The sequence below is a fragment of the Mus caroli genome, unplaced genomic scaffold (genome assembly GCF_978045245.1).
Source record: "Mus caroli unplaced genomic scaffold, Mus_caroli_1 scaffold_19, whole genome shotgun sequence".
Taxonomy (NCBI): domain Eukaryota; kingdom Metazoa; phylum Chordata; class Mammalia; order Rodentia; family Muridae; genus Mus; species Mus caroli.
The window spans coordinates 55,547,584-55,562,731 of NW_028227274.1; the positions used below are offsets into that span (position 1 = coordinate 55,547,584).

General features: G+C 41.7%; 1 protein-coding gene across 3 annotated transcripts in view; it reads left to right on the forward strand.

Annotated features, from left to right (window-relative positions):
• Positions 1-15,148, forward strand: part of Ccdc192 (coiled-coil domain containing 192) — a 210,194-nt gene that overhangs the window by 28,356 nt on the left and 166,690 nt on the right. For all 3 annotated transcript variants that reach the window (XM_085833395.1, XM_021150372.2, XM_085833396.1), the window contains exon 3: positions 12,348-12,446. In XM_085833395.1, coding sequence (XP_085689521.1) covers positions 12,348-12,446 — 99 coding nt within the window. The remainder of the gene's footprint in view (positions 1-12,347; positions 12,447-15,148) is intronic.

The following is a 15,148-nucleotide window of genomic DNA, read 5'->3' on the forward strand; positions in this document are numbered from 1 at the left end:
TTCCTAGGTTTTTTGTTATGCCAGATGAATTTGCAGATTGCACTTTCTAATTCGTTGAAGAATTGAGTTGGAATTTTGATGGGGATTGCATTGAATCTGTAGATTGCTTTTGGCAAGATAGCCATTTTTACAATGTTGATCCTGCCAATCCATGAGCATGGGAGATCTTTCCGTCTTCTGAGATCTTCTATAATTTCTTTCTTCAGAGACTTGAAGTTTTTATTATACAGATCTTTCACTTCCTTAGTTAGAGTCACACCAAGATATTTTATATTATTTGTGACTATTGAGAAGGGTGTTGTTTCCCTAATTTCTTTCTCAGCCTGTTTATTCTTTGTGTAGAGAAAGGCCATTGATTTGTTTGAGTTAATTTTATATCCAGCTAATTCACCGAAGCTGTTTATCAGGCTTAGGAGTTCTCTGGTGGAATTTTTAGGGTCACTTATATATACTATCATATCATCTGCAAAAAGTGATATTTTGACTTCATCTTTTCCAATTTGTATCCCTTTGATCTCCTTTTGTTGTCGAATTGCTCTGGCTAGGACTTCAAGTACAATGTTGAATAGGTATGGAGAAAGTGGACAGCCTTGTCTAGTCCCTGATTTTAGAGGGATTGCTTCAAGCTTCTCACCATTTACTTTGATGTTGGCTACTGGTTTGCTGTAGATTGCTTTTATCATGTTTAGGTATGGGCCTTGAATTCCTGATCTTTCCAAGACTTTTATCATGAATGGGTGTTGGATCTTGTCAAATGCTTTTTCCGCATCTAACGAGATGATCATGTGGCTTTTGTCTTTGAGTTTGTTTATATACTGGATTACATTGATGGATTTCCATATATTGAACCATCCTTGCATCCCTGGGATGAAACCTACTTGGTCAGGATGGATGATTGTTTTGATGTGTTCTTGGATTCGGTTAGCAAGAACTTTATTGAGGATTTTTGCATCAATATTCATAAGGGATATTGGTCTGAAGTTTTCTATCTTTTTGGGTCTTTTTGTGGTTTAGGTATCAGAGTAATTGTGGCTTCACAGAATGAGTTGGGTAGAGTACCTTCTGTTTCTATTTTGTGGAATAGTTTGTGAAGAACTGGGATTAGATCTTCTTTGAAGGTCTGATAGAACTCTGCACTAAACCCATCTGGTCCTGGGCTTTTTTGGTTGGGAAACTATTAATGACTGCTTCTATTTCTTTGAGGGATATAGGGCTGTTTAGATCATTAACCTGATCTTGATTCAACTTTGGTACCTGGTATCTGTCTAGGAACTTCTCCATTTCATCCAGGTTCTCCAGTTTTGTTGAGTATAGCCTTTGGTAGAAGGATCTGATGGTGTTTTGGATGTCTTCAGGATCTGTTGTTATGTCTCCTTTTTAATTTCTGATTTTGTTAATTAGAATGCTTTCCCTGTGCCCTCTAGTGAGTCTGGCTAAGGGTTTATCTATCTTGCTGATTTTCTCAAAGAACCAGCTCCTTGATTGGTTGATTCTTTGAATAGTTCTTCTTGTTTCCACTTGGTTGATTTCACCCCTGAGTTTGATTATATCCTGCCGTCTACTCCTCTTGGGTGAATTTGCTTCCTTTTGTTCTAGTGCTTTTAGGTGTGTTGTCAAGCTGCTAATGTGTGCTCTCTCTAGTTTCTTTTTGGAGGCACTCAGAGCTATGAGTTTTCCTCTTAGAAATGCTTTCATTGCGTCCCATAAGTTTGGGTATGTTGTGGCTTCATTTTCATTGAACTCTAAAAAGTCCTTAATTTCTTTCTTTATTCCTTCCTTGACCAAGTTATCATTGAGAAGAGTGTTGTTCAGTTTCCACGTGAAGGTTGGCTTTCTATTATTTATTTTGTTATTGAAGATCAGCCTTAGTCCATGGTGATCTGATAGGATGCATGGGACAATTTCAATATTTTTGTATCTGTTGAGGCCTGTTTTGTGACCAATTATGTGGTCAATTTTGGAGAAGGTACCATGAGGTGCTGAGAAGAAGGTATATTCTTTTGTTTTAGGGTAGAATGTTCTGTAGATATCTGCCAGATCCATTTGATTCATAACTTCTTAGTTTCACTGTGTCCCTGTTTAGTTTCTGTTTCCATGATCTGTCCATTGGTGAAAGTGGTGCGTTGAAGTCTCCCACTATTGTTGTATGAGGTGCAATGTGTGCTTTGAGATTTACTAAAGTTTCTTTAATGAATGTGGCTGCCTTTGTATTTGGAGCATAGATATTCAGGATTGATAGTTCCTCTTGGAGGATTTTACCTTTGATGAGTATGAAGTGCCCCTCCCTGTCTTTTTTGATGACTTTGGGTTGGAAGTCAATCTTATCAGATATTAGAATGGCTACTCCAGCTTGTTTCTTCATACCATTTGCTTGGAAAATTGTTTTCCAGCCTTTCATTCTGAGGTAGTGTCTATCTTTTTCTCTGAGATGAGTTTCCTGTAAGCAGCAAAATGTTGGGTCTTGTTTGTGTAGCCAGTTTGTTAGTCTATGTCTTTTTATCGGGGAGTTGAGTCCATTGATATTAAGAGATATTAAGGAAAAGTAATTGTTGTCTCCTGTTATTTTTGTTGTTAAAGTTGGCATTCTGTTCTTGTGGCTGTCTTCTTTTAGGTTTGTTGAGGGATTGCCTTCTTGTTGTTTCTAGGGCATGGTTTCCGTCCTTGTATTGGTTTTTTTCTGTTATTATCCTTTGAAGGGCTGGATTCATGGAGAGATAATGTGTGAATTTGGTTTTGTCGTGGAATACTTTGGTTTCTCCATCTATGTTAATTGAGAGTTTGGCTGGGTATAGTAGCCTGGGCTGGAAATTGTGTTCTTTTAGTGTCTGTATAACATCTGTCCAGGATCTTCTGGCTTTCATAGTCTCTGGTGAAAAATCTGGTGTAATTCTGATAGGCTTGCCTTTATAGGTTACTTGGCCTTTTTCTCTTACTGCTTTTAGTATTCTATCTTTATTTAGTGCATTTGTTGTTCTGATTATTATGTGTCGGGAGGTATTTCTTTTCTGGTCTAGTCTATTTGGAGTTCTGTAGGCTTCTTGTATGTTCATGGGCATCTCTTTCTTTAGATTTGGGAAGTTTTCTTCTATAATTTTGTTGAAGATATTTGCTGGTCCTTTGAGTTGAAAATCTTCATTCTCATCCACTCCTATTATCCGGAGGTTTGGTCTTCTCATTGTGTCCTGTATTTCCTGGATGTTTTGAGTTAGGATCTTTTTGCATTTTCCATTTTCCTTGATTGTTGTGCCGATGTTCTCTATGGAATCTTCTGCACCTGAGATTCTCTCTTCCATCTCTTGTATTCTGTTGCTGATGCTTGCATCTATGGTTCCAGATTTCTTTCCTAGGCTTTCTATCTCCAGTGTTGCCTCATTTTGGGTTTTCTTTATTGTGTCTACTTCCCTTTTTAGGTCTAGTATGGTTTTGTTCATTTCCAGCATCTGTTTGGATGTGTTTTCCTGTTTTTCTTTAAGGACTTCTACCTGTTTGATTGTGTTATCCTGTTTTTCTTTAAGGACTTGTAACTCTTTAGCAATGTTCTCCTGTAATTCTTTAAGTGAGTTATTAAAGTCCTTCTTGATGTCCTCTACCATCATCATGAGATATGCTTTTAAATCCAGGTCTAGCTTTTCAGGTGTGTTGGGGGGTTGCCCTGGACTGGGCGAAGTGGGAGTGCTGGGTTCTGATGATGGTGAGTGGTCTTGGTTTCTGTTAGTAAGATTCTTACGTTTACCTTTCGCCATCTGGTAATCTCTGGAGTTGTTATAGTTGTCTCTGTTTAGAGATTGTTCTTCTGGTGATTCTGATTACCGTCTATCAGCAGACCTGGGAGACAGGCTCTCTCCTCTGAGTTTCAGTGGTTAGAGCACTCTCAGCTGACAAGCTCTCCTCTTAAGGGGAAGGTGTACAGATATCTGGTGTTTGGTCCTCCTCCTGGCCGAAGAAGAAGGCCCAAAACAGGACCTTTCCCAGATGCTGTGTTGCTTTGGCAGGTCACAGAAGCTGTCAGCTTCTGTGGTGCACACTCTCACCTGTGCAGACTAAGTTCCTAAGTTCGGGGGAGTCCCGGATCCAAGATGGCGCTCCCTGCTCCTGAGGCAGAGGGCTCCCGTGCAGGGCAGACCACTGTCCTCTGGCTGGGAGGGTGCCGGATGTCTGCAGCCCCAAAAGGGTGCTGCCTCAGCAGCTCTGTGGCTCCCACCTGTCCCAGAAGCTGTCTGCCTCTGTGGTGCACACTCTCACCTGTGCAGACTAAGTTCCTAAGTTCGGTGGAGTCCCGGATCCAAGATGGCGCTCCTGTGCAAGGCGGACCACTGTCCTCCGGCTGGGAGGGTGCCGGATGTCTGCGGCCCCAAAAGGGTGCTGCCTCAGTGGCTCTGTGGCTCCCGCCTGTCCCAGAAGCTGTCTGCCTCTGTGGTGCACACTCTCACCTGTGCAGACTAAGTTCCTAAGTCGTCCTTTATATTCTAAGGAAATAAAATTACCTTTCACTCACAGGGTTGCCCTGCTTTGTTCTTGTTCCCTGCTTTTCATTGAGAAGTAAACATATTCTCACTAGAAATATCTTCAATCTGTAGGCAGCAAGGTGGGTTGTCATGGGTGATTGGTAAGCTTTTAGTTTTAAACACCAAGTTTGGTTTGGAAAGTGTGCTGTTTACTGAACAAAAAGAGAAAATTATTTTCTTCTTTTGATTTTTGAGTCATTTCCTGTTGAAGCAAAGATTATTTGTTTACTTACTTTCATAATTTATAACAGAGGCAGGAAGAGCATAGTGAGAATGTCTGTCCAGAATTTGTATTTTATTTTATAATAAAAATAAAAGTACCCAGAATATCACATCTCTTCTAAACACAGGCTTCCTAATTAATTCTGAAATTGCAGATGGAACTCATTGTAAAGTTATATGCAGAAGTGATTCAAGTATGTGGACTTAGGATTAAAAAAATTCATCAAATACTTTAAAAAGGTCATGAGGTTCATAAATCAAAATGGCAGAGCACATTTTGTATTAGAGCACAGAGGAGACCTTGAAGCAGACCTAATATAACGTAAGGTGAATCCAGGTGGCCTGGCAGCCACATCCTTTTTGTGGGAATGTAAGGTATGGGAGGTGTGTACTTTTCATGGTCCACCCCCCACCCACCCCCCGCCTGCTGTTGTACAAGGTCAATGTTACTTGAGATCAAACTGGAATATCTGAGGGTGGGTTAAAGTGGCCACTTACTGGTTTAATTTTTTTATAGTATTTTATTTTCTTGTTAATTTTTTGATACTATAATATATATTACCACCTTCCCTTTCTTCCCTCCAAGCTTCCGATATAATTCTCCCTGATCACCTTCAAATGCATGTCTCTCATTAGTTCTTATAGCATGCATATATGTATCTGTATATACATGTCTATTCCCAAATGTAACCTGCTCAGCCCATATGATCCTAGTTGTATGCATCTTCTCAGGGTGGGCTGTTTGGCATGTGATAACCAATTCATGCGTTCTTCCTTGGGGAAGCCAACTCTTCATCAAAGAGGGAATACAAATACTACAAAGTACAGAATGGTATATTATAAGTCGACATAAACATGTTAACATAGCCACCGGCTTTTTTCTTATTTGTATGTACAACTAAAGCCTGAAATGTTTCTATTCAACAGAACCCCTAAGGTGGTGACTCTGGTGCCAATGTCAGCCATGCCTGACTTGTTTTTAATTTTTTACTGTTTAACTCCTGACAAATCTCAGCATTTTGAAAAATGAATTTTTTTTTTTTTTTACTTTTTCACTTTACAACCCATTTACTGACTCCTACCAGTCACCCCTCCCACAATTCTTTTTTCTATCCACCCTGTCCTCCTTCTCTAAGTGGGTGGGGACCTCCTTGGGTACACCTTTACTCTGGCATATCAAATCTCTGACATGCATGTCATTTCCCACTGAGGACAGACAAGGCAGCCCAGCTAGAAGAACATATCCCACAGACAGGCAACAGTTTTTGGGACAGCTCCTACTCAGCTTGTTCAGGACCCACATGAAGACCAAGCTGCACATCTGTGCTGCTAGGTCCAGCCCATGTATGTTCTTTAGTTGGTGGCTCAGTCTCTGAGAGCCACAAGTGTTCAGGTTAGTTGACACTGTTGGTCTTCCTGTGAAGTTCCTATCCTCTTAGGGGCTGCAATTCTCCCCAAATTTGTTTAATAAGAATCAGCATGTTAAGAATTTGGCCATTATTTACAAGTCACAGATGAAACTATGAAATGGCATCAACTCCCATGACAATATTGTTCTCTTAAATTAAAATGCGAGCCCATGGATCCCTTGTTCTGTCACCCTCTGTTGGCGATACTGTAGACTTTTGGAAACAGTCAAACTTGTCACAGGAGAAAAGGTGAATGTTTAGAAATGAGTTTTGTCCCCAATCACAAAAGAACACACATGATATGCATTCACTGATAAGTGGATATTAGCTCAGAATAAGCAAGATACAATTCGCAAAACACATGAAATTCAAGAAGAAGACCATAGTGTGGATACTTCTATCCATCTTATAAGGGGGAACAAAATACCCATAGAATGAGTTACAGAGACAAAATGTAGAGTAGAGACTGAAGGAATTACCATCCAGAGACTGACTCACCTGGGGATTCATCCCATTTACAGTCACCAAACCCAGACACTGTTGTGAATGTCAACAAGTGCTTGCTGACAGGAGCCTGATATAGTTGTCTCCTGAGAAGCTCTGCCAGTGCCTGACAAATACAGAAGTGGATGCTCACATCCATCTCTTGGACTGAGCATAGGATCCCCAATGAAGGAGCTGGAGAAAGGACCCAAGGAGCTGAAGGTGTTTACAGCCCCATAGGAGGAACAACAGTATGAACTAACCAGTAACCCCAGGGCTCCCAGGGTCTAAACCACCAACCAAAGAGCACACATGATGGGACTCATGGCTCCAGCTTCATATGCAGAAGGGGATGGCCTAGTAAGACATCAATGGGAAGAGAAGCCCTTGGTCCTGTGAAGGCTCTATGACCCAGTGTGGGGGAATGTCAGAGCTAGGAAGCAGGAGTGGGTGGTTTGGTGAGAGGGGAAGGGGGAAGGGGATGGGGGAGGGTATTTTTCGAAGGGGGAACCAAGAAAGGGGATAACATTTGAAATGTAAATAAAGAAAATATCTAATAATAATAAAAAGAAATGAGTTTTGTTTGCTTTATGAGATGCCAAGTATCCTGTGCTCTCTATCAGACAGATGGTTTGATAGATGCTACAGGTCCACTTTGAACTGGTCCAGGAGCCCAAGCTACTGTAGTCTTAGATAAGCTACCTAATAAAGCATGCATTTCATAATTAACACCCATCAGGTAAGTGGGGGAGAGTGCCTCATGTGCACTTCATAAAGCAGTAAGAATGGTTACCTCAAAATCAGTATGGTGAGCTCTCACAGGGTTGCCAACCTTTTATTCCACCCTCCCCAAGACAGCATACCAATCTGCAGCAGTTCCCAGATACTGTACCTTAGCTCTGTTAAAGGTGAAAGATGCTATCCACGGAAAGGGGTGGGGGAGAAAGAACAGAGAAAGATGATAACCTCAGATGAGGTTGGGCTTAGTGGGCTTTGCTCCTGTCCTTTCCTTGTTGACAGCTGACATTGACAGTGGCTCTTAGCACAAGCCTGGCCCTCAGGCTGGCCTCAGAGGATCAGGGATGGAATTAATTCCTGTTGAGCTGAGGTTTTTCCATGTATCTGGCTCTTTCCACCTCTATCTATTCCCCGGTTCCTCCCTCCCTCCCTCTTTTCCAGGGAAGCAGTTCTCTCCACACCTGTCATTCAGGCTCTCTGGCCCTTTGTCTTCTTACTAAGGGAGGAGATGGTCTAGAAAGCAGAGAAAAAGAGGCGAGAAGGTCAGGCTGTCTGTGTCACTGCCTCATGCAGTGGCAGAGACTGTGTTGTGTCTCTTACCTCCAGCTTTCTGTCTAGATCCATCCGTCATGTTCCTTACCACCACCACCACCACCACCACCCACCATCCTTCTATAGGTCAGGAGAAGGCTAAGGCTGTCTGCATATCGAGAACTTGCCTGACCACTCTCTGTTGATGACTTTAACAATGCCCACAGCTTTAATCAGTCCCTTTACTTCATCTTCCTCAATCACTGCCGGGAACTAACATTCTTAATTGAAAAAGTGGGAAGTTAGTCACAGACAAGTTAAATCATACAGTCAGTTCAGAGGGAGAACATGACCTCCCAGCTGAGGAGCTGGCTGCTCTGACTGCCAGCCTTGGTCTTGCTGTTTCCCCACCCCCACCCCCACTGGGCACATCCTGGTCAATCAGAGATAGATGCTTCCTGCTGCCTCCAACTGTGGTTGGCTCATCGTGGTTTGAACTTCAATATCTTATTGGGCGGTGGGTGATAAGGCAACTCCAACATAGACAATCATGGTTTGCCCAGAGATGAGAGTTCCACTGTGAGTGAATTCTTACCATCACCTAAAACCGTGGCTGTCACCTTGACCTCTGTTGCCTCTGTCTCATCCTTGGCCCTGGCCAACAGGATTTCCTAGGGCTGTGAACTCTGTCAGTGTCACGGGTGTGATACATGGAAAGGATTGCTCAAAGAAACCATTGTCAAGACTCAGCATGGAGGACAGTCGCTTTTATACAACTATCTTCTTTGAGCTGCTGAGCTACTGATCAGTCAACAGCTCTTTATTTGGCTTCAATCAGGAGCTCAGCAAAGTCCTATGTGACCTCTGCACACACAGTGTTCTAGGAGTAGAACATCAAGTCTATTACATCAGTGACCTTGAACGAGCTCTCAAAGTTTGTAGACGTTTAATGGCTGACACAGATGAGTTAAGTCATCTAAGGACACGGAAATAAAGGCACTAAGAGAAAGGATACAAAGAATGAGCATGGATAGATTAGAGACATTAGGGGGTAAAAATAAGCCAATAAGGAAAGTGGTAAGTTTTCCTATAAACTCTCAAATGAGAAACTTCTACAGCTAAAAGCAAGTTGGTGCTTATGTTTTTTTATGTTTGTTTCATTAATAAGCTTTCAGTCCTAATACATATTCACCTATATACAGTTTGGCATCTTTACTGTAATCAAAGAATATCTGTATGATTAAAATTATTTACTAGTATTTTAGTTTGATCATCTGAACTATATGTATCAGGATTGACTTGACATTCATGGTGAAACATTTAAGAGACCTAAAGTTAAAAATTACAAATAGGAATTATTGAGTTATTAGAGTTTATCCCTTGAGGAATCAGTCATATTTAAACTCAGTATTATCACCTGTGCTTTTGCACTGTGATGCCATGTAACCATCTCCTTTTTAAAAACTCATTTCCATGCTTGCTTATAATGTACTTTAATACACCCATCCCCTCTATTACCCTATTCTCCTTTCCTTTCCCTTTCAAATCCTAATGTCCCCCTTACATTCAGGTCTCCCCTCCTTCCTCCACGTACAAGATAAACCATGCTGCACTTTGTGAGAATGACATGTGACATGATATAATCTCCATTTTCCTGTTTATGGAATTTCATTCTTCTTTATGGCTAAACAGAACCCCACCGTGTATATATGCCACACTTTGTCTGTCTGTCCATCCATCGGTGGGCAGCTAGGCTGATTCTAGCTTGGCTATTTTGAACATCATTTTGATAAACATGGATGTGCAGGTATCTCTATGGGATGCTGACCTGGACTCCTTTGGGTACAATACCCCAGAATGGTATAGGCGGATAGAATGATGCTGACTTCCACAGTGTCTGAGCTCATTCACACTCCTCTCTGTAGTGTGCACGTGTTCCCTTTTACTGAATTCTCGTCAAATTTTTGTTTTCATGCAACAAATTGTTAATTAGTATAATTCACCTGTCAATTCTTTAACCCTCTAGAGTGTTCATTTTTATGAGTGACACAAGTGTGAAGTGTCTACAAGGGTTTCCACTCATGAGTGGAGACCCATTCCTGTTTCCCTATCTTCCTGCCCTACAAAATGAACATTGACCAACCATATTTCACCTTCTCGGCTCTTCTGAAAGTAAGGTGCCCCTCCAGCCAAATCTTCATGTTGTGCTTACTTCAAAATTTATTTTAAGTTTTACGTTTTCATTTGGTTTTTGGAGTTGCTACTTACTGAGAAGAGCTTGCCTTTGAATAAGCTTTATTCTTGTAAGTCATTGAAAGGAACCCCTGGGATGCTTAAGATCGTGTGGAAGGGCAGCTCATGGTCAGGTGCAGGTACAGAATGCAGACCCTGCATTTTATAGTTTCCTGAGGTGGTGCTGCATTCTGGACCATATGACGAGTCTCTAATATTGTTTGTATGAAAACCCTCGGCTGTCCAGTCTTCCATGGCAGTCTGTTGGGCTTCGTTTTGGCATCGCAGAGCTTCTGTCTTACATGGCTGAATTTCTTGTTTGGGGGAGTTTGGGTGTTTGGAGAAAAAGGACCAGAAGTGGATTACCTGATCTTGACACAGAGTTTTAAAACTTTTCTCTCGATACCCAGCTCCAGGCAGGAGGATTCTCCCTGGTAATGGAGCCAGCTCCACACACTTTTGTGCATAGTTTGGCCTCTCAATGATTTTCTCTTTCTGGAAAAAAAAAAATGATATGCATCACAGGTTTATTTCTAAGTATGAATCTCCAGGAACTACTTTTGAGGATGCTTTTTTTTTGAGACCATTTGAACCCACTAAAAATACCATTACTACACATATATACATTTAAAACACATGCTACTGAGATCACTCAGTGTTGCTTATATGTATTTACGGCTGATCTCTTGGGACTGGTGAACATATGAAGGCCGGGGTTGTCCCTGAAGAAGACTGTGTCTCCACCTCACAACAGCCATTAATTGCCTATAGCTCTTCTATAGCTCTAGTCTCTGGATGACCTTGCAAGAATCCCTCGCCCACTTTGGCCCATCTATTGATGTTGTCATTTTATAGGTCTTGCTTAAGCAACCACGTGGTTGCGATTTTGATACAGCTCCTCTATCATTTCTAGAAAGCAACGTCTCAGCCCTCTGGCTCTTACAACTTTTCTATCCCTCTTGCGTGATGTTTCCCTGGTCTCGGGGGTTTCATGTCAAATGGGTCAGTTGGGGCTGGGTACCACAGTCAGGGGTTCTCTGTATTGTGCCAGTTGTGACTCCACTCTTGACATTATTAAATTACCCTGGTGTAAGGAGGAACTTTGGCTCCACGTTGCCTGTACCAGCACTGCTCTAGGCCTAAGATGTCTATCCCCTACAAGCAAATTTTGGAGGGAACTAAGCAGCTACACAGGACAGACTTTGGTCTAGAAGCCAAACCTCTTGTGTCCTAGAAACCTTTCTTTGTCCTTTCTCCTATGGTGGTCCATTGATTTCACTAGGCCAGGGGAAGAGGTCCAGGATTCTGCATACAAACAGAATAAAGGTTTTGTTTGAAATGGCCGGTTCCATTTACCACCAGATGGCGCTATAGTATTACCAGGAAATGCACATGTGCTAAACCAGTGGTGTCATAAACCAGAGGAGAAAACAAAGCCGGTAGAGTATATAGGACCACAATTTTCTCTTTGTAGGGGTTGATCAGAAACATCTGTCCAGCAGAACCATCAGCAAGAAAACGGCCACACCCAGGGAGATCATAATGCTTGCTCTGATTGGAGCCTTTCTGTTGTAAGTTTCCAAATTGATCGTGGAACTGTGGTTGCCACATGAGTGAAAGAATAGTTAGAACAGTCTCAAGCTTCAGTGTCCAGTCTGTAACGTATTCTGGTCCAAGTCTCTGTCCATGCCGTAGCTTGTAGAAAGTAACTCTAGAGTAATTTTGAGCAGTTTCTATCTGCTGGCTTAAGTCTTACTAGCTAGACATTGGCAAGGGTGATGTCATTCTTCACCATGGCATCTTTGCTCAAGTGTCTCTCAGGACAGACAGGTGAAGATCAAAGGCTGTGTGTATCCCTGGATCCAAATGACCTTCCTGAAGGATGAGTGTTCAACACATAGCACGCAGGTGACACCTCCTATCAGGATGTGAAACTTTGATCGTGACCTCTTGAAGAACAAAAGTTGTAAATTAACCAAATTCTAACATGGGCCGTTTTATTCTCATGTTCTGAAGTTGTTCCTTGTCCCCTATCTTTTACCTTCCTTTTTAGGCTAAGATGTTCTATAAAACTATTTTGTTATTAGTAAGAAGAGAAGATTGGTGTGAGTCTATGAAATAAACTCAGCCTTGGTTCATAATGTTGTTCAAAAAGTACCCAGGGAAATATTCCTACCAAATAACAAACAAACACGCAAACAAAAACTCCTTGATTTTTGTTTTGAAGGTAAACTCACCAGACAGTGGACAGACAGTATTTTCTCTGGAACACTTGGAGATTTGCCTGAAGGAAGCAGAGGAAAAGGCTAGAGCTCTGTTGGAACAGGTAATACCTACCATGGGGACTGGAAAGATCTGCTGCCGAGACTGCCCGAGAGCACATGTCAATCTTTAACCTCAGACCCACTGACGCAGCACACATGTACACATACACACAAACACATGTGAACATACATACGCACATATACACAGATGCACATGAACACTCACAGGCACATACACGCGAACACACACATAAACATACACACATGAACACACACAAAAAAATACACACATGAACGCACACACCTCCTTCATTTCCATCAACACTTCTTTTAATGTACAGAGAACTTTTCACCCTTCAAAGCTTTGTTTTTTACATTTGGATTTTATTTGATTTTCCTTCACTGCAAGCTCCCGGGAGTCCAGTGGGCCTTCCCTAAGCACGTGGTTTCCCGGAAAAGGCAATGTGTATTTATTTGCATTAAAAACAAATAAACTCAGAGGCAAATGAAAACCTGTCAGAACCACACAGATTCTTCTCGAATGTTCCTGGGAAGTTGACTCTGTGGAGGGGTCTTCCGTTTTGGGTTCTCTAGCACTGAGCAAAGCAGGTCATAAGCGCTGCTTGGCCTGTGTGGATGGCCTGGACATTCCACAGTGTGTGCTCTCTGTACACAGCTAGGCCTTGATTTTAGGCATAGTGGGTGTGGGTTATCAGAAATTCTCAACCAGGGTCTGTACCATTTCCTAATAATACTGTATTTTGAAGAAGAAGAAGAAAAAAAAAACTAACAAAACCAAACCACAACCAAAATCAGTGTATTGTTCGTTGTTATGGACTCAGAGTAGAAATCTTCCCAGACCTGAGTCGCCCTATGTGGCACAAGGCCACCAATGTGCACCCTTAATGACAATGAGTAGAGGGTAAAGGACAGGAGGTCCCAAATGACATAAATCTGTATTAATTTCTTATCGATAGGGATAGAGTTGTCAAGAAGCTATTTTATGAGGCTTTTAAATTAGCAAGGTATTATACATTTGAGTCTGACAGGAATGTTTGGGGGACTTGAAAGGAGAGGCTTGTGTGTGATGAGGGGAACTTTAATTGACATGCAAAGGAACCCGCTCAGCAGCCTTCATTTTCTTTCCACTCTATAAGAAGTCTGTATAGTCTAGGGACTGCGTACTGTGTAGCGACTAAAGGTAATTGATGCTGTGGTTTTCACAGGACTTTCCTGGATCAATGAAACCGTGGTGCTCCCCTGGGAAAATGTCCGCTGCAGCTCCATGCCTTGTGGTTTTCCTGAAATAAATCTCAAACGACAGCAAAACCATGATTTATATAGAAAATAATGACTGACATGACACTGTTTCAAACTACTCCCTGAGGAAGACCAGAGTTTCAGAGCAGTTTTGAATGCATAACTAAGAGAGATCTCACACACACACACACACACACACACACACAGATGTCTGTTTATTTTACAGTCAAAAGCTTTTTATTACCAGTTTTTCCCCCTACTCTCTGAGACATGTTGTTGCTATAGCCCAAGTGGCCTCAAAGTCACTATATATCCAATACTGACCTCAAATTCATGACAATCCTCCTGCCTCAGTCTCCTGAGTCCTGAGATTAAAAGTGTGTCTCCATAATCTCAGCTCTGATTTTTTATTAAAATAAATGAGATTCAATTCATTCATGATACTTGTTTTTCATAAAATATTCTTACTTGACACAAATCACTCCTAGTACTTGAGTTCCTAGCTGGAAGAATTTCTTGATGTAACAGTAAGCAGTTAGCTATAGTTTTTCAGCATTTAGGAAATTAAGTATCTAAAATGGAAGTGGACTTCATCCAAAGTTTCTGTACCTGCCAGAGTAAAAGGCTAGTGAACTGCTTGGGGCAGGAAGGTGTGCAAGCCAGGTTCCCAAATAGCTCATGGAGAGCAGAATCAGTGGACAGGTAGAGCGGGATTGTGGGTACTCTTATGACTCCAGGTGAGCTACATGGTAACATTGGGATTTAGAGTCTGAGTTACTGTCCCAACACAGTTTTCAACATTTCAGACTTGTATGACCAGGAGAATTTAGCTAGAAGCTGGCATCAGTGTGACGACCAGAAAGAATGATGAATAAAACACATCATGAAGATTTACAATATTATGGTTGTAATTAATTTGGGCATTTTATTACGCTTGGCTACTTCTATCTACGACTGCAGTTGAAACAGATCAATCAAATATAAGCATAGCTCCCAAAGTGTTCCACCCTGACCCTTCGCTTTCTGCTCTAACCTTGTCTTTGAGAAGAAAAAGAACTGTAGTTAGTTGAGTCTAGGAATAACTAATGAAAGTCAGAATGAGTTTAGATGCTATGACTTGCAAAATGGAGAGTTGCAGTGTTTAAGTGTGCAATACACACTGGGTGTGAAAGAACTCTCCTGATTCTATGAGAGGGTTGGCCCACGGGAAGCCAGGTGGACACCGCAGCCTTTCCAAGCTATTGTTTCTGTGCAGTAGCGATGAGGCATAGACAAGATGCAGAAAGAGCCTGGTGTGGCTTCCATAAAGAAAGGCTTACTAGTAGTCAAAATGAAGAACGGCAGAAACTGGAGAAAAACAAAAGCCTGGTACTTCCATTTCTAAACTTGCGTGGAAAGCAGTGTGAGCTTTGTTCTTTCTACTCCCAGTGAGACTTTCTGTTCCAACAGACGCCATCTTTCCTTTAGCTGGCTATGTGAACGTTCCCCAAGGCTCCAAGTAAAG